Source organism: Phlebotomus argentipes, unplaced genomic scaffold (genome assembly GCF_947086385.1).
Source record: "Phlebotomus argentipes unplaced genomic scaffold, Phlebotomus argentipes genome assembly contig_2, whole genome shotgun sequence".
Taxonomy (NCBI): domain Eukaryota; kingdom Metazoa; phylum Arthropoda; class Insecta; order Diptera; family Psychodidae; genus Phlebotomus; species Phlebotomus argentipes.
In genome coordinates, this window is record NW_026776162.1 from 2,242,758 (window position 1) to 2,266,331 (window position 23,574).

General features: G+C 43.7%; 2 protein-coding genes across 2 annotated transcripts; both read left to right on the forward strand.

Annotated features, from left to right (window-relative positions):
- Positions 1-7,590: 7,590 nt before the first annotated feature.
- LOC132264563 (uncharacterized) lies at positions 7,591-19,644 on the forward strand. Its single transcript, XM_059764813.1, has 6 exons — positions 7,591-9,249; positions 17,482-17,706; positions 17,787-17,991; positions 18,286-18,398; positions 18,477-18,611; positions 19,425-19,644. The coding sequence occupies exons 1-6, from the start codon at positions 8,884-8,886 to the stop codon at positions 19,545-19,547; spliced, it is 1,167 nt and encodes a 388-aa protein (XP_059620796.1). The 5' UTR covers positions 7,591-8,883; the 3' UTR covers positions 19,548-19,644.
- A 498-nt stretch (positions 19,645-20,142) lies between these two features.
- LOC132264564 (uncharacterized) lies at positions 20,143-22,214 on the forward strand. Its single transcript, XM_059764814.1, has 3 exons — positions 20,143-20,446; positions 21,133-21,351; positions 21,426-22,214. Exons 1-3 carry the CDS (start codon positions 20,288-20,290, stop codon positions 21,987-21,989), a joined length of 942 nt encoding a protein of 313 aa, XP_059620797.1. The 5' UTR covers positions 20,143-20,287; the 3' UTR covers positions 21,990-22,214.
- The last annotated feature ends 1,360 nt before the right edge of the window (positions 22,215-23,574 follow it).

Sequence of the window (23,574 nt, forward strand, 5' to 3'; positions counted from 1 at the left end):
TGGAAAATCTGACATCTGCTGAAATTTAATGCAGCCCAGTGTATGCCTGTGGTAAACACTTGTGCATGGGATAGTGGACTGTGTACATGCAAAATAAATTGCTGTTGTTTGAACCTCATCAAGTGCTCACGGTATGTTTTATATGTGCAATAGCTGGGCATATCCGCAAATCCGCTCGAGAGTGGGCATGGATAAAAATTGCAGACACCTCTTAAGATGTATGCCGAGATGATGGCGTGGGCTTGTGTGCAATTTGGCCCTCGTGTTTGCTCAATTTTCGTCAGTTTGCCGAGTGAAAAAAATCCAATTAATTTCCCCTCGTCCCAGTGTCGAGAGGATCATTCAAAATGCCTGGAGAGAATGGACTTGTGATTTCATAATTACCCAGTCGAGACCGGAAATTAGAGAAGAAGACCCTCTCCATCCTCTCGAGCTTCATCAAAGTTTCCAGGAGTGGGACTCATCCCACCCCCTTCACCGCACCGCCCATCTACTTGTGGAGTGTATAACATAATAAATAAGTCAGGAGCTTCTGCTTGTGGCCGTTGTGGGTTCTTCAGGAGTTTGTTACATTTTGATGGACAGAAAGTTGCCTTCAATTTACGATGTAATTCACCTCACTTTTCCAGCCGAAACAGCTTCTCATTCCCTATGCACAGTTAAATGCATTTTTGAGTGCACATATATCGAGCTCAACCCCTCCGGTTTCAACAGCCTACGCCTCAACGCCCACCAATGGCCACCCGCCGAATCCGCATGCGGGAAATAATTATGAAAATTTAATGCCACACATCAACATAAAAAACACATGCAAACAATGCTGAATTTATCACCAGTCTGATTTTTTCTCAATCATTTTCTCTCTGGCGAGTGTCAAAATGGTTTTCCACCAAAAACATCCCCTTAACACAGACAATTGCACATGGTGTGAAGTTTAAAACATGCTCAGGCAAAATTTAAAAATCGATATACAAATAATGAGAGCAAATAAATACATAATATATGTGTAAAACAGAAATACTCTTTTTCAATTGCCAGAAAATTCACACCAAAATACATATAATGCATTTCAACGTTTCAATTTACCAAGTCCCAATCATTGAACATTTATCAGAATTTTTTATCACTTCACTTTGAAATTATTTACCGATAGTCGAGTGAAGTAATTGCAGTGGAAGTATAATTTAATATAATTTTCACATGAATATTGCCAAAAATTACATACATTTTTTCCATTCCGATGTAAATCAAGTGAACATTCACAGCTATGAATGGTCGTGAAACAAGCGCTCTTGAAGTTGGTGTAATTTTCCCACTCCCTGCGATGCCTTGAGAGCAATTTCGACCCTGAAATGTGGCAAGGAACTCCTGTTATTCCGCTGCGGTTACAGTTAATGGAGCCGCCTGGTCAAATGATGTATCTCGTGGTATTCCTCCTACACATTTTTCAATTACCACGTTCAACACGGTGGCATCATGTAAGCTTCTCACACACATAAACCCACCCCTCGGCCACCAAGGAAGGTGTATCGTCGACAACTACCTCCGTTCAAAATGATTTATGCGGTGCAGACGCCCCTCACCCGCGACTCCAGCGCCCAAAACACTATTTCGCAAGGGCGCAGTCCTCCGTGTGTCCTGCCACAAGGAGCACAATGCAATACGATACCCGGGGTCTTATCTGTAATTTTCACGCGAAGTGAAACGGAAAAATAATGCCTCTGGGATAACGGCGCCCAGTTCTTGTGTCCGCGTTTGGAAAAATTCCTGCTGAAATGCTATTATTTTTTCACATGACACTAGTTCGCTGCAAAACACAACATTTTCCTCCACTCATCCCTCGCGTATATGATTGTTTATGACTTTTATCTCACGTTCTGCCCGCAACAAGGTTTGCAAGGATATTTATGGTATCTTATATTCAAACAAATTCTTCTACATAGTTTGTGTGTGAAAAATTCGGAACGGAAGAGGCGAGCAACAGAAGGATTGTTCTCTGAGTGTATTTTGGTTGTTTATAGAAAATGCCGGGTATATTCTTGGGTATATTCCAGAGACAAACTATGATTATGGTGTGTCTTTTCCTCGTCCAAAATTAAACACCACATCTCTCGTCAGGAGGAAAAATTAGGCACAATTAAAAGTTTGCTCTCAACTCACCTTTCAATAGGGTGACGCTGGATTGTCCAACTTTTTGTGCGGCGAAGGCAGTTAAAATAAATTGCAGAACGAGACAGAATTTGCAATGAAGCAAATTGTGCGACATTATGTGGCTTTGTCGCTTGGAGTATCTCTTTTTATGCCTTTTTATTTTCCAGCCGCAATCTCGAGTGTGGTGTGGGAATGTTCCAGGAGCGACAAGGGGTGCTGTGAAATGCTGGGCGGGGGTGAGAGCCCCATTGAGACCACGTCGGGGACTTGAGACATATCCAGAGCACCAGCAAAAAGCCTCTGGCAAATAGACTGATTTTTCCATTGTTGTCAAGGGTGAACTGCTCCATCATTACGTGTCAGTAAAAGTGACGATGGCGAAGGTCACCACCCTGCCAGGGTCAATGTCGTCAATTGCGAAAACTTAACTCACGCCCACCCACCATAACTTCTCCCACGAGAGTCCCGCAATCGCATTCAATGTGGGTTTTCCCGCGCACACAAAAAAGCTCCGCAAGCCAGCGATGAAGATTATTGATTGAGCACACAATTTATTATTTTTCTTGTACCTCACTGAGATTTCCCTCTAAATCATGACATGATGATGATAAAAGGGGAACAATATGGTCACCAACTGATATTATCGTATGAAACTCCACCCACACTATTCGTGATTTATTCTCCGTGAAATGCCAGAAGGATGCTGGTGAGATAGCAGAGAGAAAGATCCACAATAGTAAATTCTAACGAGATTTCTGCACTATAAAGTGCAGCTTCAATTCCAATAATTGTTATTATATTAAAATTTTGTGTATTTCTTGGTGTATTTTAATGGGAAATCCTCTCTCTCTGTGCTTCGATCTCCCCTCGTTATCCAATGAGAACTTTTGGCTGATTGCAATGAGACTGGCAAGAGCGGAAAGAGTCATGCAAAAGCGGGATAATGACTCAATGAGTGGAGGGAAAATACAAGGAGATTCATTGCAAATCAATGCGTTCAGTAATTACGTCCATTAGTCGAGTCTTTCTCGGCCACGCCACTAATAGAGCCTCTGGGGGAAAACTCTCAATTATATTCAATACAGAGGAGAGAGTGGCAATTGCCACGATGAAAAATGAGGGCTCCGTCTGAGATTTTTCTTGCCGCCACCCCCGCCCCGAGACAATCGGGGTGGTGTGGGGCATAATTTGAATTTACATACACCCAGCATCCAATTAAAGTTGTTGAGTAATTAAATGAAGCTTACTATGTTCTTGTACACACTGAAATTTACTATTTACCCCCATAAATTGAGGCCGAAGCGCATTAATGAGTTTACTCGTAAACTTCTCTTGCTTGTTCCACATCCAGTTCCACACCCGCCCATGTGTGTAGTGTTTGCTCGCTCTCTAATCACTCAACATTTGATAAATTGGCAAAGCAACTTTTGAGAAATATCTTTTGAGATGTCAAGGGGCGCGCAGTTCTGCAGACTGGAAATTTGGGCAATGCTTCAGCACGAACAATGGCCCCATCGTATGGCCAGGAGAGCGATGCAGGCGATATTTTAAAGCCAATGTGGTGTGAAATGATTTTCTGAAAACAGACGTTCTTCCAGGGGAAGTGGGACCCATTTGTAAAATGGCTAAAGTGCAGCAATTTATTGTATTGCTATATTTCGAAATTTTATCCCACCGTTTTTCGTCGCTTCATTCTTTGCCACCCTTCAAATTAAGGAACCATCAATCAGAGTGCAGTTTATACTGAGACTCACTGAAGACGTTTCAAAGGGCAAATATTGCATTGGAAATCAATTCCCTCAAGCGATATGATTAATGCATCAAAGATGGTGAAACGATCAGTTCCAGTGCAGGGTTGATGTGCTGGTGTCGCCAACCCCATATTTTCGGCACAGCCGTAACATCTTAATGTACAAGTGCTGATGGAATTAAATCAGCTGCTTTAATTTGAAATTTGAAGCAACCATTTGACGGATCAGTCTTAATGGTGAGTGTACTATATGTAGTCACTCCAGAATTTAATTAGCGCTTGTGCACGGTGAATAATCATGTACTTTGTACGTTCTCGAAACATGTGCCTCATCAGTCCTCCACTGAGCAACTCCTAAGCTCACGCGGAGCGACGTGTGATTGGTGTTTATCAGCAAATTCACCTGTACTCGTGAAACTTTTGTCTTTGAGCATGCATGCAAAATGAGGTTAAAAGTTTCAGGTGCATTTTCCAAGAGTTTCTCCCGAAACCCCAATAACAGAGGTGGCTTCGTTATTCTCCGCAAACATTGTTAGTGCACTTCTGCAAGTGCTAATAAAATAGCTTCTTTGTATTCTAATCTACACAACTGTTCAACTATCGAGAGTCATTCATCATGCACTCACTGAGTTCCGAACTATGAGTAATAAAGTCAAAAATGGGTCCTACAAGAAATGCCACTTGAGCGAAGGCGTAAAACAGCTCCATTGCTATCTCGAGCACTCAATCAACAATTTCTCAGTGATTCCTTTGTTCTTGCTGGAACTTTAATGAAGATTTATGAATGAAGTGAATATCAATTCACTGTGTAAATGCAATCGATGCTCTTTCCATGTACTTCAATTTTAATTAGACCTCCATTGCCACTCTCACCACACTTTGCCACTCCCGAATTCTCCACTGCGTGGGATTGGAGAGGAGAATCGCTATGGAGCCAACTAATTATACTCACTGCATCGTCTCCCAACATAATCTTATGGCATGTGTGGGAAGGAAAACTCAAATTATGCCATTTTCCTAAGAGCTTCCACAGCTCTCCCAGAGTGTGCAAAATCTAAATTTCCCGTGCAGGTGGCTCCTATTTATTTTCATATGTGCCGCCTTCGTGTTTGTCTGCCAGTTTGCTGGAAAGTAGGAACAGCGTGAATTTCGGTGAGCATCCATTTGTGAATTTCGACAAACTCCCAGTCAGTATTGCTCATCGAGATCAAATATCACTCATTTATATCCATATGCGAAATACAGTATTGCGCGAATCGTTTTCATTTTGCAAATATATATTGGTTTTTATCTCTTAATTGTGAATTTTTATTTTCCATTATTCCCACGTACAGACTATGTATTAAAGTGTAAACAGTGAAATATAGTAGCAATTTCTGGAATATTTGCACTTCGCTTGAAATTGGCTTTAATCTCACCAGCAACAGCCAGCGGGAGGGAGGGCGGAGGAAGCCATAATGACTCGCAGTGACAGTTTGAGAAGCGATATATTTCTTAGAATATCCTCAACAAAGAGTGAGAGAGAGTGAAACATTTGGCTGTGACTTTGGGCGAGATGGAATTAATGAGGACATTCGGGGCACCCCTTTTTCCTTTTGGGGAGGTAGCGGGTGAGGAAGCGTCTAACCATTCATCAAATTAAACCACAGGTTTGACGAATGGTGGCCGTGATTGAAGACTTTCTCTGCATCCCAAGGGAGCAAAACGGAAATTGAAGTGGTACGTGACCTCACAATGGCGACCTTTGCCATCCACGAGAAAAGTTGCCTTTTGTCACTCGTGTTACGTGAGAGTTTTTGGTTAGTTTCGAATAAATGGGTCCATTGTTGAGCATTTGTAGCACACATAAATTTGTCGCTCTAACTAGTCGTCGGGACAGGGGAGTTGATAATGTATTTTTCGCACTAGACTCTCCAGGAAGTCAACCAATTGATGCATGCATTCGGAGAATTCGCCAATACATTCTCTCACGATTTACTGTTGTTTTGTGCATGTGAAATTGCCAATAAATTCCCAGTAAAAAATGAACACTCCAACCACTGAATTCGATTGATCGCCAAATTTCACTCGCCAAAGATATGCAATTCTCAAAATGCACTATTCTAGGGGTTTAGCACATGGAATTTCAACTATTTAATTGACTACCCTGTGGCTTTCACCGGAATTACCGACATTACAATGTTTTATAGCTTGTGCTGATTTTTACGTGAAAGCGAGATTAACTTTATTAATAGCCTGAAATGAATTTGCGATGAGGAGCTTTAAAAATTCATCATGATTGCACTTCTGCCTAGCATAAAAATCATTCAGGGGTTTTTTTTTCGGGGGATTTCGAGACGAGCGCTAGTGGAATTGCACAATTTACTCATGATGGTATGGAACAAAGTTGGGATTCTAGTGTCTCTCTCCTTAAAATATTACGCCATTACGTACGTGATCTGAACCCCAACACCTGACGAGGTGATTTATCAAGAGTTGAGGAAATTCCTCTAAGAAAGTGGTCAAAGTTGATGCGCCATTGATGGAAACTTCCAACTCATGCACAAGGTGCTAAAATGCATATATTATTGTATAACTCTTAATTGCAAGATGATAGTAATCAATGATTATGCCACAGATTTGCTTTGCACTTACATAAATTAACTTTGTGAAGGTGTTTATGTCAATCAGCGTTAAAGGCAGTTAAAGGAGAATTTCCAGATCGAGAAAATTGATCTCCACACAATTTATTAATCAACGTTAGATTCTAGGCAAAAATTGTAAAAGAGAGAATTTACGCGGAGAACTTCAATTCAAAACAAGGAATTAACATCAAACTGTCCTGAGACTTATGCATGTGATCGCATTTTCCTGACTTGTGAAAAATACACTTTTGCCATAGAATTCTGGTTTTTATTGCAACACGCTTTTCATAACAGTTCATTCTTACCTTCATTCAAGCAAAATGCGAGCTATAAAATAAGTAATTTGCAGAAATACAGCCCTTTTCTCAATTGATCTCTTTACTATTAGCCGTAATTGCAAATGCTTCATGTCGGTGAACTACTGCTTTATGGATTTCATATATTTTTTCCATGTTATTATGCGTGCTCGAGAAACATTCGTTGGCCTGAAGAGATTCTGTATTTCAGAGCAACCCTCAATTGGATCATATCTTCCGCCGGAGTGAATTTAATATGAAAACGAGACGGAAGCTTTTAATCTGAACAAATGAGTAATTCTCCGGAATTCGCATATGTATCATACGTGCCATGCTTTTCCAGCGCCGTTGCCTCGTTTCCACACAGGAGAATACACTCCATTCCAACGCTTCTCCTCGTCTTCCAAAGCCGCTGGAACGTTTTGCTGGAAATTGAACTTCTCCCCCTCTTTGGGCGCTCTCTCTTCCTCGCGAGAGCACATGAGAGAGCGCTGGAACCGAGCGACTGCGCTCGGGTTCATGGAGAGAAGGCGAGAGCTCTGGAAGCGGCGATGGTGTTGGTGAGCCGAATTGGGAATTGCAATCGCGGGGATTATACAGAGAGCAGCAGCAGCAGCAGCAGTTCTTGCAAGGGTGCGGACTGAGGGGATGGGCAGAGAGAGAGAGAGAGAGAGAGAGAGAACCGGTTTCCAGCTCTACCGCGACGTTGCTCTTCAATGAACCATCATCGTGGATTCAGTCTCGGAACGAACGCCATTTACACACTGTGGCGGATTGTTTCTGCGCTTGGCTTCAGTGTCACACGCTCTGCGATATCGCTCCCTTTCGCTGTCCTCAGGGCCCAAAGTTGCTGGCCAGTGATTTTGTGCAGAGACATTGTGTGTCAATAATGTGTCGAATCCAGTGAGAGTCGACTTGGAGCCGGACCTCATTGACATTGTGCAGTGATTTTGAATGGTGAAATGATACAGAGAGGATATCAGTGGTCATTGAAGAATGTGGCTACCCTTCCTGCCTCTCGCGCTCATACCTGCATCTCAAGAATTTCTTTGTGTCTCACATTCCGTGCTGCTGAACAAGTAAACTAATAACACCACACACCAGAGGTGGATGGCAGCATAAAGAAATCCAATGCTGTGCCAACTATTGTGTGTTAGTTTCCTAAGCACAACAGACACACACAAGCGGTCGGATCTTGTGTTGTGTGGAAATCTTTGGGCTTCAATCTGCAATTTCCCCATTCCGTGTAATTGCACTGTGACATGAGCAAGAGGGATCGACTATAAATTCATTTCCTCCGGCCACCCTTCCCACCTCCGCCCCCCGGGTTGGCTCATTGCGAACGCATTTCGCACGTGAGCGAAATCCACAATGATGCCACCCTGCAAGGGGGTTTCAATTTTGCGGAAGACACCATAAACTCTCAGGGCCACGATGAGGCTCTCGAGTGTCTCCTAGAGAAGCTCCTGATGAGAGCAGGTGATATGGCTAGGGGTGGAAATTTCATGAATAGCGAAGTTGAGGCACAAAGTTCATAATACGAAAAATTTATTGTTTATTTTTATTGCACAACAACAGAGGGGACGAATCATAAATAAACGCAATCAAGATGCTCCTGTTTGGGCTGAATAAGTGAAGTTCTTTGTCACTGTCGACAATTCGATGCTTGATTGAGTTTCATTTTATTACATTTTCGGTACATCTTGTAACAAGAGACAGAAGAGAGAGGAGAGATATTTCCCCAGAGGCGATGAAAATTGGTGGATATTCTCTGGCCTGGGCTGCGAAAGACAAATGGCAGAAGGGTCGTCCACCCTCTCAGTTCGGTTTCCTCTTTTCGTCCCTCGTTGAACTCCTTTCCTCTGACTCACAGGTCCGCGCGCTGGATGAGCTGCACCTGCCTCGCTGGTAATTAAAAAAGGCACTCAGGAAGTTGATTAATCGACTAGAAGTAAAATGTGATCTCGCCATCGCATGTGTAGTGAAGTGTTTGTCTCGTGAACAGTGGGGTGCGGATCATGAACCCTCAGTGAAGTGGATCTGAAGTGCTCTCTCAGGAACAATGGCTGCCAATAATATCGTGTGCGAGTGGCTGAAGGCCCTGGGCCTGTCCCAGTACTCCGAGGGCTTCCTCGATAACGGGTACGACGACCTGGAGATCTGCAAGCAGATCGGCGATCCCGATCTCGATGCCATCGGCGTGCAGATCACGGATCATCGCCACAAGCTACTCAAGTCGATCCGGCAGCTGCGCGAGAAGGGAGCCACGAATCTGTACTTTGTGCTCAGCGAACCGAATGGGCTGTCTGGCAGCAGGGAGATCCTCGAGGGCAGGGACACCCCACCGCCCAATGACATTGCATCCCTTGTTCGCGAGCAGCTGAACGCTGACTCAATCCGATTGACTTCACATCCATATTCCACACCGGTGAGTCTCTGACGAAATTCAATTGCTCTACGTGGAGAACATTATGCACAATATGGGACATCATTGTAATATCATGCCCCGAAGGCACATTGCCAAGAGTCTGCCGGCTCTTCTGAGGGGGGATTATCTGAAAATTTAATTCCACCATTTCTTTTTACGGCTAACCATCTCGAAAAATTGTCTGCTCTCATGCCCATTGCCCGGGTGTCGATTAATCCTCACGATGCCTTCGAGTGTGTGATGATGATGAAAATAGACAATTCATTTAAATGTACACATATAGAGGAGTTCAAGTGGCGGAAAACATTGCAAAATATGCTCGATAAACGAACAAGATTATCGTGTCAAAGGTAAATCAGATGTCGTATTTTAATGTTCACTTCATGCCTCTTCCACACCTAATGTCTTTGTCCCTCCAGAAGCGCTGCCAACAAAGAGAACAAATTACATCGATTGCCAGTCAATCGGACTTGAAGCCCAAGAGATATTTCATCTCAGATCAAAGTCTATTGAGTCGATTTGCATGAGGCGAAATCACCGATCAAATAAAATTGATTGAAAAGCTTCTCCGAAGGCATCCATTAGAACTCGTTATGACTCAATACTTGTTAGGCTCTCAGTGTTGCAAGAGAAACTTTTCCACTCCCTGAGAACCAGGAAGCGAGCGGCTCTCAGGCCAGGTAATCAATTTAGCGAAAAAGAATCCACAAAAACAAATGGAAAACATGCCGCAGCTGGAGCCACATTCAGGGGCGTCACGATTGGAATGAATTGCTCAACGGTCGTTGCCACCGTGTTTCTTCTTCTCAAGCCGAAGGTCGCTCCAGCGTGCGCTGGAAGGTGTAGTTCATGGCACTCCCAGGGAAAATTGCAGATGATACAGAATTATTGCATCGATTGCCCTTTTCTCACCTCATGCGACGACAGAGGAGAAAGGTTTCCCTCGGATATAATTAGGATTAGAGGGGCTCGTCATTGCAGGTATGCAAAGACTCTCTGCGTCGTCTCTGTGCATGACACTTTTATCGCGATCTTGTGCCACCGTCGATTTGCTCTCCGAATCAAACTGAGAGGCAATTTAATTTCCTCGCGAAACACTTCACGCAACAGCGTCTCGAAGAAAGAGCGTAGTCGATATCACTATGTGGTTGGCCTGAGGCGTGCTTCGGTGAGTGACAAGGCATGCCAAAGGCCGAATTCTCGGAAATTCCTTGAGTGTAAATTTCTTAGAAGCACTCGAGATAAGGATGCTCTAGAATGAAATTGCCCAAAAGGGCGCACTTTCACACGCAAATGCATTTGTGGCAGGCACCTTTGGATGCAACGTCGAAATTGGGATGTGAGGGAATTAATCTCTCATCACTATTAGCATAATCACATAAAAATAACTTTGGGAATGCATTTTAATTTTCCACCGCTGCGCATTTGGATTTGTGTGGTTGGCAGAAGAGCCATTAAGGTCGACCTCATCAATCCACAGTATCATGGACTTGAGTTCGGTGGGCTGGGGCAGAAGCACGAAGAATAAACAAAGTGAAGAGAATAAAATTAAATTGTTTCGACTGTTTGTTCGGCAGATACAGCGGAACTGGGGTTGTCGTTTTTTCTCTTGTTGCTGCTGCCTTTTAAATTTGTATCAGTCGATAATTGCTAGGTTTGTCTCCTCTTCCCAAATTGACTTCTTTATGACCACCAGAAAGGTGGCCCCTCGACATCCACAATTATCCCGTGTACATTCATGTGGCTGACGGAGAAAATTGAACCCGATAAGGGTTCCCCGTTCCAGTGACAGAAACCAATGTCGGCGTGGAATGTGGAAAAGGCCACCGTCATCATTCACAAATGGTCAACGAATCGGCGATAAGGCATCTCTTTGTGCCTACCAAAGGGGGCTCTCTCGGCCTGCCATGGTAAATGTGGACAAATGATTATCCGGGCTTCACAGACAGAGACTTTCACAGTTTCCAAAATGAGTGTGAACCATCATTCAGTGATCCACAGCGAAACAATTCCATTTGCCCGCCTCCGCCCCCTCGCCGCAGGAGAATTTATATCACTTTCGGGATATTTATCAAATGAGAATGGCGAGAAAGTGTGCTTCGAGAGCTCTCATTTGGTCGCTGAGGCGGAAAAACATTCTGATGAGATCCGTCTCAGAGCACGATTTGGCCTGTGATTTCCCCGAGCACGAGAAGACATGGAATTGAGACATCTTCGTGCACGTGAAATCCGTAAGGAGGAAAAAAAAATACACCGCGCTAGCTTTATGATCCGGCTAAAGTGGCAGTATCCAATTCCATCCCACCCAAAAGTATATATAATCTCAAATATCAGCAAGGGATCCGCTATTCAATCCCAGTCACTCTTTAAATCACTGGATCAATATCCAGTCAAGATGAATTCCTTTCAATTATCGTCGGTGATATTCGACTTCTTTTGGCACTCCAAGCCATTTACATAAGCTGCCAAGGAGACCTTTTCGCACCTCAATATCCACACGACCCATAAATATAGGGGCTTTGAGCTCTCCTTCGCGCCCAATCTCTTGGCCGGAAAATGCGAGAGCATGGGCCGACAAGAGGGAAAGTCGCAGTGATAAAAATTGCTGTATGAATGACGGATTTAAGTGCAAACACTCGGCGAGAGCTTTTAAAAATAAATTGAATATATTGTGGAGCTTCTCGACTCTGATGCCATTGACACGGCATCGTGTCTGACGGGACGTTCGGGGGAATGAAGTACGGAGAATGTTTAATACTTGAGACATGAACGTGTATTTAATTCCGTCAACCCATCAGCAGAAAATTGGATTTTTTCACATTGGCGCGTCTATTGAGATCGGAAGCGGTTGGGGGGGAAATCATTTAATGATACGCGCTCGGCCCCAGAAATGCCATGGGATGAAGAGTGAATTGAGCGCGCCGCGTCACAATTGGGATAAAATTGCGCCACTCTCACTGCGACTTTGGCGAAATGGAGTTCTTACGCTGGCTCTGGGGGTGATTAAATAATAGATTGCAACACTTGTTTGCATCCATGGGACACGTCTCGGGGCGCTCTTGAGGAGCGGAAGCTTGTTCGGATGTGCCAGAGAGAAATTTATGGCTCCCCATTTCATTCATGCAAATTCTGGGGATTCCGCCTCATCCCACGTGCGATAACGAATTACTGACACGTGTGTCTAAGTAAATCGTCATACAGGCGACGCCTCAGAGGGAATTTGCTGACTGAAATGCCATCGATTGTGCTGGGCTTTGAGCTTTGTGTACACCTTTAGCGAGCGATATATTGGAAATATTTTCAGACCAATTAACTGAACAAATTCGTTTAGGGACAGTCCTTTTGTGTGTCCCTGCGCCTCTATTGTACAGATGTCCCTCTTTTTTCATCCGCACATATTGCAAAGAATGTTGCTTCTCTTTCAACATTTTACACATATTCACAATTTCACTTTATCCCTGGTTGTTGGGCATTTTTCACACGTCCGCATTATTCGTACTTGGCGACCTAAAAAGTTGCCAGGGGTGCATTTGTAAAAAAAAAAGCCGAAAAGTTTTATGACGCATAAAAGGGCATTGTTTTTGAAAAATAATACAGTTTGCCTGTAAGAAAGTTTCAACAAAAGCACCTAAGCTTAATTTAATTAATTTCTGCTTGGATGATTGATGAAATAAGCCAAAGTATGTGGTACACGATATCCTAAGAGAGTTCAATCTACAATTTATCAACTCTGTCCTATGCAATTCCGTGAATGACTGAATGACAGAAGCCCTGAAATGGGTTTCTTTCAAGTCAGTTCATGACACTCGTGTGAGACTCCATTTGTACTAATTGAGAGAATTATTGATTATTTAATTCGGTGCTCTGTCTCAGGGCTTCTGACGGCTCTTTGATAGAGCACTTTCTTTATCTTCTCCGTGTTGAGTAAAATTGTCTGTTTTCCCCGCTAAGCACCATTTGAAATTCATTTTTAGATGAGTGACTGTGATTGCGAGGATCCTCATTGCTTCCTCCTTCCTTTCCTTCTGGTCCCCGAGTGACAGACTAATGACTTCAAGTGAAGCAGATGCTACTAATATTTTCTGTCGACGAAGGCGCAAATTTACTCAACACAAAATGTGAAATTCGATTCCATTTATCACGAACAAACTGTCTCAGACACATTTAAAAGCAATTAATATTCTTTATTCATCGCGAAGAAATAAAAGAGCAGCCAGACAATTAGTGATAAATGTTGATTTGGGAGATAGCGCGCGCATTTTTCTCCTCTCCTCCTTTGGGGGGGAGTCAACATTACTCACCAAGAGAAGTGTTTCATCCTCTCTGAGGCGTGAAAGGAGGAAATTGATTTTCTCCACTTCGTCACAGAAAATGATCCACGAATTTGAATAAATGCTGCCGGTGAGTGTGTCTTCTGGCTATGGCCACTCAGGGGAAAATGGGGGCAATTTATGTGGATTAGAGGAGCGTCTTATCATAAATTCAGAGATCATCATCCTTCGTTTTATTTGTAATTCATACATCCCATTGAGGTTGGCGATAAATGTGGAGTGGAAGCGACTTTGCGCCATGCAATCAAGCTGGATGTGTGGTTTCCTGCTACGAGCTCCGACATATACATATTTTTTACACGAAATTTATGACCCTGGTCGCCTGATGGACGTGCTGTGGGACACCATCTCTGGTCGCCGGAGGTTTGCTCTTCGGCGGTCGCACCATCGGCGCTGCCTCGCTCTGGGATGTCCTTACTCAGCTCCAAGGGGAGTGCAAATTCACATGGCATTATGCGGGTTAGCCAGACTCAGTGTCCTTTGTCAGGGAAAAACCACATGCCATTCTTTAGTAATTTCCATTAACTATTGGTCAATTATGCACCCAATGCTCCGCAATAATATCACATTTAGCTCATGCACACCTGCTGCAGAGCCATTGCGTAAAACGCCCAGTTTTAATGTTGCTGTCGGAAAGCGCGTAAAATGTGGCATTATTTATGAATTTTGATTTGAATTGCATTGCACAATCATCAAAGGGAATTCACAGAATGCTGTTCAACCCTCTCTCCTCATGTCAGGAATTTAATTTGCATTGTGCGGGCGCGAGATGAAATGGAATGCCAGAGGGTGAATTGTCTGAAGGGATTAGCAAAAAAAATCGGATGATTTCACGCGGCCCACGTACAAATTTAATGTGATTGTAAAATTAAATGTTCCATTTGATATTGCTTCAAAATTAGTTAGGGCGGGCAAGGCGGAAGCGGGGAATTTACGGGCGCTGTAAATAATTTTATTGCTGCAAAATTATTTTCCTTCAGATGTTTTTACATCCTTTTGCAATGGGAACGTGCCTTCGGAAGCGTGTCGATTGGATTCTTTTCGGCGTGTCTCATGCAAAATCCCCAATATTGCTCCAAATGGTCTCTCCGTGGCCTCAGTAAAAGTGCGGAATTAATTAATTTATATACACACACACACATACAACACAGTGGCAGGAATTCACTCTCATCGCTTTGTGGAAATGACTGGGAATATAAAGTGCAATTTAGCAAGATTCCTTCAACTCTCGTGCGTAATGATTCCCCTTCAATGCCACCGGATTCGTCTGGGCAATTTGCGGAGAAAATGCGGAAAACACACACATTGTGTGCGCCAAATCTCACGTAGGACACGCAACAGAGAGATAACTCAAAGGAGGGCGGCCGGGTGAGTGACACAACTTATCTGCTGCCTAGGGGAGACTTGAATGAGTCTAACTAACTTACTGCATTCATTTGTGGTCGCCTCAACACGAGGGCGTCTTTTGCACGCAATTTTGTCGCAGACCACCCTTGAATTCCCTCGCTCGAGTCCCTCCATTTGCTCCATTAGCGGGCGGCCTCAAAGGAACGAACCGTAGCAAAAAATGCACTCCACAGACGAAGAATTCCCCTATTTTGTAACGCGCTTATCGAGGAATTATCCAACACTCGGGAAATTCATGCTGCGGTGAGGTTTTAATTGATTCAACTTTTTCTTCAATTTGCTTTCGAGACATAATGAGTGAAAGCAGTAATAATATATGAAGAGAAATTGCGAAAATGTTAGTGAAAAACTATTTATACAAGGATTATCTTTAAGCGGATTTCTTCTAACTTCTCAGCTTAATACGATCTTCTGTTGACTGAGAAATTTTATCGCATGTATTTACATTTTTTCCTGAGTGCATAACATTTTCTTACAGAACGAGGAATGATTGCTGTGCCAAGAATTTTCCTTAGTCCGTCTTCCCTTCTCATTTTCGTATCTGGTCTGGCTTTTATGCCAAGGGGATTATATGGGGCTGCGATTCATCTCTATTTTCCTTTGATTTCCACCCCAGAGTGGGTCGTTATTGAATGAAAGTTGTACGAGGTGGATTTTTTTTGTTTGTCTTGAATTTATGCTCCTCCAACAGAAAATACCATTTTCCATCCCGATGCCATACAACAGATTGCAGTGTTTTTCTCGGCGTTCACCAGTGTCGCATTTAATATGAAATCAAATAGAGAGGAGAAAATATTGTGCTTACAATTTGGCATTTATCTTGATTTAACACATTGTCTGCTGCTCCGCACAAAAGCACGACTTTTCATCGTGAAACACCTGCACAGATTCTGCTCGTCACGGGCATTTTCACACAATTAGCATCATCGGCTGTGATGATTACTTTGAGAGACAGTTTTGGTGGGTGAAACTAGGCCACGACGCAGTGATAACTTCGTCCTCTCGAATTGAAGTGTGAAAATAAAGTTCCTCAGCATGTCGTCTCCGTTTATTTACGCAAAATAAATACTCATGAACGGCAATCTTAATCTCTGTAAAGTGGTTAATTTAATAGAAGAACACAAAGTTTCCATGTTAAATGACTTTCTTAACTAGTTGGAAAGTTTTTCACCCGGGCAAACTCAAAACCACATCAATCACTTCAACAGTTCCACATTTCATAAATATTTAAGAATAATATTTACACATATACCCCGTGATGTATCCACACCGAAAAGTTGGTCTTCTCATTCACCAAAAACTTGCCAATTGCGGAGCCATGTGTGGGTCTTCGAACAATGAGAGGAAGTGTTTCACCGGCAAAGAAGCAATTCATTCTGAGTGGCACTAATTGCGTTACATCTTCTCTTTTTCCCCCATTCACAGACCTGCCATTCCTCCCTCGGGATGGAATTCCGCCCAAGATTTCTCGGGGTGGCTCCTCAAGCCAGAGCCATTTTGTGAAAATCTTCGCCACTTTGCGAGAAGGATGTTCCGGGTTTTCATGGCTAAATAATGGATAGTGTAGACGGAGCCCCTGCACGTTTAATTTGAATAATGAAAGGAAGTTGTCACTCCGCCCCATCCAGAGTTTCGTCCTTGCGGAGAAATTAGTTTGGCGAAATACCCAAAATTGTGAGGTGGAAAATTTCTCGGATTTTCACACATTCGGTGGTTGTTATTGATGAAATGCTCAAGCATGGGAAAAGCTGGGATTTGATAATTCGTTCCGGAACAAGCCATAGCCATACAGTGTGTATCCCACAGAAATGCTCCCTTGTTCACATCAAACAATTGGGCATACGATGTTGAGAGCAGGAATGTTATTCTACAAATTAGAAATCGTTTCCGGATTTTCTCTTTGTGCTCCCCAAAACATGCACAACTCCAGCTGGCGCTGGTCAACGATAAGTCGCTTGTGAAATGGATATTTGTGTGGCGCATTCACTGAACATGAGAGCTTTTGGGCGGAAAATCATATTGGTTAAGAAGTATGCAATATTGCAAAGAATGCCGCTCTCATCATGAGTTTTGGCATGGTTTTGAAATTTGGCCCGCAAAGCCAAATGGAATTGATATATTACAGCTTAATGATTCTAATGCAATATCGAATAGAAATTTGCTGAATGTGGCAGAAATTAGTCTCCCTGTCGACATTTGATGTAATAGATGAGCAATTTTGCCTCATACTTGACGGGTCATACATTAAACAAGCCCAAATTACTTCATCACAGCAATTCACCCCTGCGTGAATGTGTAGATTTGACAAAATTACTGTCAGTTCACCCCCTGCTGGAGCTGTTTCTGCTCCATCAATGGCGAATGTGTGTGCGAAGGGAGTTTGGAAAGTTTTGCCGCATTCCATCTCCTAGGAATTTCAGGCCAAGATGTGCCAATTGATTCTGCCACTGCGGCTCTAATGAAGTTCTCTCTCTCTCTCTTCTCTCGCCCGCAGGACGGCGGCCGGGGTCACTTGGAGGGACTGGCATCGGTGTACTGTGAGTTGCTGGGGGCGCCCTTTGAGGAGGTTCTGGTGTCTCTGGAGAACGAACGAGTGGCGGCATGGGCGAACATCAGTCCGCGGCGGAACAGCATGAAACGCGGCCACCAGGGCAGTCCCGGCTCCAGCGGCCTGCCCAACAGTCACAGCCAGCCCATCTACGTGCCTGGGAAGTACTCTGTAAGTGTAATCCATGAAGCGAATCCCCTCGACCACTAATTACAGCTTCTTGTATTTCTGCGCCACATCCCTATGTGTAGCCTTCGAGTTGTCTATCGGATAAGGAGGAGGACGAAATTTATGGGTTCGGCTATGGTGTCTATGCTCAAAAAGTGGCACGACGGCCACTCAATTCTCACAACAACTCGCCTCAGCACCTCCAGGCGCCGCAGCCCATCTACGGCACCAGCAACCCGACGCCCCTCAACACAGCTGCCCAACTCTATTGTGATATACCTCCATCAGGTTAGCCCACCATTCACACATAGTCGTAAAGCTATAGCGAAACGGTGTGAGGGATGGTGAAAAAACAGCCCATTTGCCGCCAAAAATTCTGCGCAGGAGTTTACGGAGTTTTTCCGATTTTTCCTTGGATATGAAATGGGGTTTTTCCAGCGTATAACGCAATTGCAGAGAGATTTAAGACCAAGATTATTTCACGCTGATCTTTTTGAATACCTTCAGTGCAAATTCAAACTCTTGCCACACTTTTAGTGCCTTTTGAGCATTTCTCATCATATCCTATCGTCTTTTGCACAGAAAATGCTGAGAAGAAGAAGAAAATGACTCTCGGGAGGCTCCTCAAAGGACTGAAGACGGTGAAGAGGCGGGAAAAGGCCACTCTGCAGAATGGCACAATTCACCAGCTACGAGTAAGTGAATTTTGGCGATGAAAGAGTGCAGAGAGAAGAGGGGGTTTAATTTAATTTTGGGCGATTGTCACCCAACAGAATCCCGCCACAGATCGAATGCGACAATTCCAATTGAACGGGCGGACGCATTTGGGCTTCGAGCAAACAATCCAGCGACTCAAAGTGGAGGACGCCCTGAGGAAGAGGGAGAAGTACCAGCGAGAGCATGAGGAGGTAGGAAAACACTATTAAACTTTCCCGCGCCAGTAAATACAACTGCATTGCATAACTTTGTCACAATTCCATAAATGTTTCTGCATTTTTCTGCTCCCGACGCTTGAAAGTGGGAGGATGGCGGTCGCGAGAGGTGGAACGAGACTTGGCGGTGGAATATTTTGGCATCCACCCAAATTCCTCCCGAAGTCGAGCAATTAATTTTGCGGGTGGTGTGTAGTTTTTCAGTGGGCGAGGGAGGGCCAGTAAATGGATTGAATGCACTGTTTATGGAGGTGGACTCTGTGAAAGCTATTGAAGTGCCCTCATGTCATTGTGGCCTTTTTGTGCAGCGCGCCTCCGCTTCACTCAAGCAATCATGGGCAGAGAGATCAAGAGTCTGATTGCCAAGTATCTCGCCATCCAGTAAATTATTTATCTCTCTTTTCCGTGAGACACTCGCGAGATAGCGGATCAACTGTGGGGCAATGCAGAAGGGAGTTTTCAGATACAATTTATCAATTGATGCCAATGAGATATTGCCGGGGAAAAAATGCACAGAAGCAATTTTCTCTCAGTGTCTTGCAGATGTAAATCTCCATTTCACATTCCTAAATGGTAATTCCTCACGAAATGACATTCCCTTGATTATTGGTTGTGCGACTTCGATTTCGAAATTATGTTGATCGATGCAATTACAATACTTTGTCGGCAGCAACTCAGAGACACGCAGATCTATTGAGACCCGAGGAAAAACTGTCGCATGGAGAAGATGAATGGACGTCAAATGGAAAGATAATTCAGTGATAATTTAGTCATTTGCATTCATTTCAGATTCTGCGCGACATCCAGCGAGGACTCCAGCAAATGAGTAGAAACGGCCATCCAGGTAATTTATTTCGCCTCCCTGCCCATTATTATTCAATCAGCGAAGGAACAATATTGGACTGTATTTGATGTGAAGCGTGGCGTGAAAAAACGGAAGAGAAAGAAGTCTTAATTGCTATGCAAATTCCTTCTCGTGTTTTCACTTGAGTGGCAAAAATAAATTGTTTTGATTGAAAGCAGAGTGATAATCTCCTCTCTGTCTCCCATTTGAAATGTTTATTTCACTTCGGTTTGTGATTTTTCCTCAGACATTTTCACTAAGGGGAAATGCAAGTATTTTTTCAAGAATTGCCACTGACTTGAGGGGACTGGAGTTTTGGGAATAGAAACACATTTTCGCTGTATTGTCGCTATGTTAAAGTGAATTTGTAGTGTCAATATTACAAATTAAACCAACAGAATAAAGAAAGAATCCTTGTTTCTAACGACTCGCTGGGGAACACTTTTCAGTCCAATGGCTGAGAGGGAGAAAAAGAAGTTTGCAAGTTTTCACAAAAGCCATCGCAAGGAATTGTGCAATTGAGACTGATTCAGACTGCATATGTTCATCTGTTCGCTAATTTCCCTTGGCTGCCATTCGCCGTTGCATCAAATTTCACGTAATGCAACGTGATGGACCTAATTCTCATTCTTCGGGTGTGCCCTTTGTTCCTCCATCCGACTGATATCTTCTCCCTGGGAGACAGTTTGCACTCTTTCTCTCTTTTATTTCAATTCAAAACTGCACGCTATCATATTACGTCCGACTGTATTGTGAGTCTTCCCTGCACTAAAACCCCCTCCGCGTTCTCCATTCAGACTCCACATACATGTACGATGACGCCGCCAGAGGAGCCTTCGTGGGGACGCATCCGTCACTGGCGGCCAGACTCCCGCGCCAGTGGTACGACGAACCGCTCTATGCCAATGACACGGATGAATTTCTCATGTCGCGCCGCGCTGAAGCTGGTCAGCTGGATCACATGCAGGTGAGTCAGTAGTGTTTATCTACAGAATTAGAGGATCAATCTAGATAATTTTTTGCACAGTCACCTTCTTGAGTAGTCAATCCTGAATCCCAAGCGTTATAGTAAACTTTCCAGAAGATTCAAGAACATAAAAAGTTATCAAATTAAATCTTGTGTTAAACTCTTGCAGGTAAATCAAAGTTTTGACTTATAATGAGTGTTTGATTCGTTTTCTCTCAAACTTTCCTGTGAGGAAAATTCAGACAAAATAGTTTTTGCACATTATTAATTACTTTACCAGTTCGGAAAAATCTATTTTCCTCACTTCCCTTCGGATAAAGTGTCTTTCTGCTCATTATTTATTTATGAAATTCTTTCGCAATATAGAACAATTTCAAGTAAAGTCTTTATTCTCAAGTAATTCCACTCAAGATCCCAGAGAACTTTGAAGCTGCACAAAAGGGTTGAATTGCAGCATGAATGACACGACATTTTCCAAATATTTGCCAACACTCTTAGCACAAAAGTCCAACAGTCTGACATGCAATTGTCGTCGCGAAAGTACTGAATCACCTGCTCAATTCCAACGAGCGGAATTGGTCGTGCAAACAAATCCCACCTCCGAGTCTATTTATTTAGTTGTTCGACCCCCCGATTATGGCCCCTACGTGATGCCATTTCGCCACTCTCTCTCTCTCTCTCTCCAGGATGACCAAGTGTTCTTCAGCCCTCAGTCAGCGGACGAGGCCGGTGTGATATCCCTGAGGTCAGCCGGAGACATTTCCCTGCCCCATCGCAATGGCCATTCCCGCCGATACAGCCGTCAGCCCGGAGCCGTGACGAGATTGCGTGAACGTGAGAACGGCGACTATTCCAGTTCCGTGTCCGACATCCAAAGTGTCACGTCGAGGCTGAGTTCTGTCTCGGTAAGGCCTTTTTTTCTTTATGGGATATGGAAATGACACCATTGAGCCACGGAATCCCATTTGCATGCTTGCAGATTGGCACGGGTAGCAATTACATAAATCGATTTGAGGAGTCTCTGTCCCTCACGCCCAGCCCCTCGTCCGACTACGAGGACGAGCTGGACCCCCGGATGGCCGGTGCCATGGGCAAGATGAAGAAGATGTCCATGCCTCAGAAATCGGCCACGGTGAGCCAGCGAGCGGTGATTCATCAGATTCAGCCGCAGAAGCCACAGATGCCCAACGAAATGTTTATGTTCGCGAAGCGAGGCTCAGTTAACAGCGCCAAAGACAACGCCAAATTCGTCAGTCATGTCCCTTTTCTGGACTCCCAGGGCTTCGGGCGGGACTTTGGCTGCTCCGCCAGTTCGGCGGAGAGTCTGCCCAGCGCCTCTGGCAGCAGCACCAAGGCTCTGGTCCATCCCACGAGTCCCCTGCGCTTCGGCCAAGTCGCCACTTCATCCCTGGATCAGACGTGCTCCTTCACGGAGGCCTGCAACGGCAAGACGCTGAAGGAGTGCATCTCAGACTCGCTGGAGAACGACGCAGCCAAGTTCCGGGCTGTGGATCTCATCAACGAGTCAATCCCCTTCAGGTAGCAATTTGCAGCCCGCTGACGAGTAGCGATTTAATTGATGTTGATTTACAAACATCCCTCCGGCTACCTTGGTTTTCGCCTCATCCTTCTTTGTCGTGCCCGTGTGTTGGCTAAATTGGATCTGTTAGCAAATCGCTCTGCCAAAGTAAATGTAATTTTTAATAAATTTGTTAAAGTATTTCGTTAAAGTAAATTTGTTATTAAACGTTTTAATAAATAACATGGACGATGTGGTTTTACTATAAATTGAATTGCAAAAGCAATTTTGGGACGCCCGCAGCAGTCAAAGAGACGAATTTAGTGAGGTAGGTTAAGGATTCAGCAAGTGGATTGAGATTAAACTCAATTTATCAATTATTCCTATTTATTTACACATCTAATCAAAATCTATTACATCCTTCAAACTTAGCAAGAGAAAAAGTTACCCAACTTTTATTTCATCTTGAAGATCACAATTTTTCGTAGCAGAATACAACTCCTTTTCCGATTATCTCGTTTTTTCTTGAAGATATTGAATCTTCCGAGATCCCTTATAAATACTGGCTCATCGAATCATATTCCAACACCTAAAATAGTTCGCTGTCTGGCAAAAACATCGCTTTCTGCTTATCATTAAAAAGTCGTGAAGATTATTTAGAGAAATCTTCACTCACATTCGGTTTTGTCGCCAGTGGTTTTCGACTTTAAGTATGCCTCTGAGATTTTTCAGAAGAAAAAACTCTGCCGCAATGAGACTGCCAACAGCCGAGCCGTGTATTCAAATAAAATCGAAGTAATTCATCAAGATTGAAAGAATATCTGTCTTCTCCGCATAATTTCGAGACCATCAATTGAGATCTTCGCTGTCCACATTTCCGTCTCAATAATCAATCTGGATTATTCGCTGAGTGCTCCAGAAGAAGGACTCCCCATGATTAATTGAATTGAAAGTTGATGCGAGCTTGGCTCGTTCCGCCGACTTCAGGCCACTCGATAGCAACTTAGCGTAATTGAACCCTGCAAGAACTGGAGAGCGGCGCGTTTAACTGATTTCCCAAAACATTTTTCATCGCTAAAATATGTGCAAGTGGCATGCAATTTGCTGCAAACTTCAATTTCATACCACCTTTTTCTAACGCCCGAGCCACTTTTCACGGGGAAATTTTCACCATATACACCATGTGTACCACATTCCATTGGCACTCCGCCCACCCCCATGATACACCCCACATTGCCAGTATGTATGATAATTACATTTATTTCTTTCCTTTCTGACAAGCGCGCAAATGAAACATTCATTTCCCTATCAGGGTCGCCGTCTCTGGCTCCCCTCATTTCGCATCTCCACACAAAAATTATGGCACATACGAACTGCCGCCAGTTCTGACATTTCTGCTCATAAATAATTACCATTCTATATCCTGGCTGTGCTGCACACGCCACAGCCGAATGGAATTTTATTCGGCCACGCAAAATCGCAATGACGAACGCACATATTTCAATTGAGCAATACGCAATTTCCCGCACTTTACACCAATATCCGGTCGAAATGAGAAATTAGCACAAATATTTAATGTCTCCATTGTATTAAAATGGAAAACATTCCC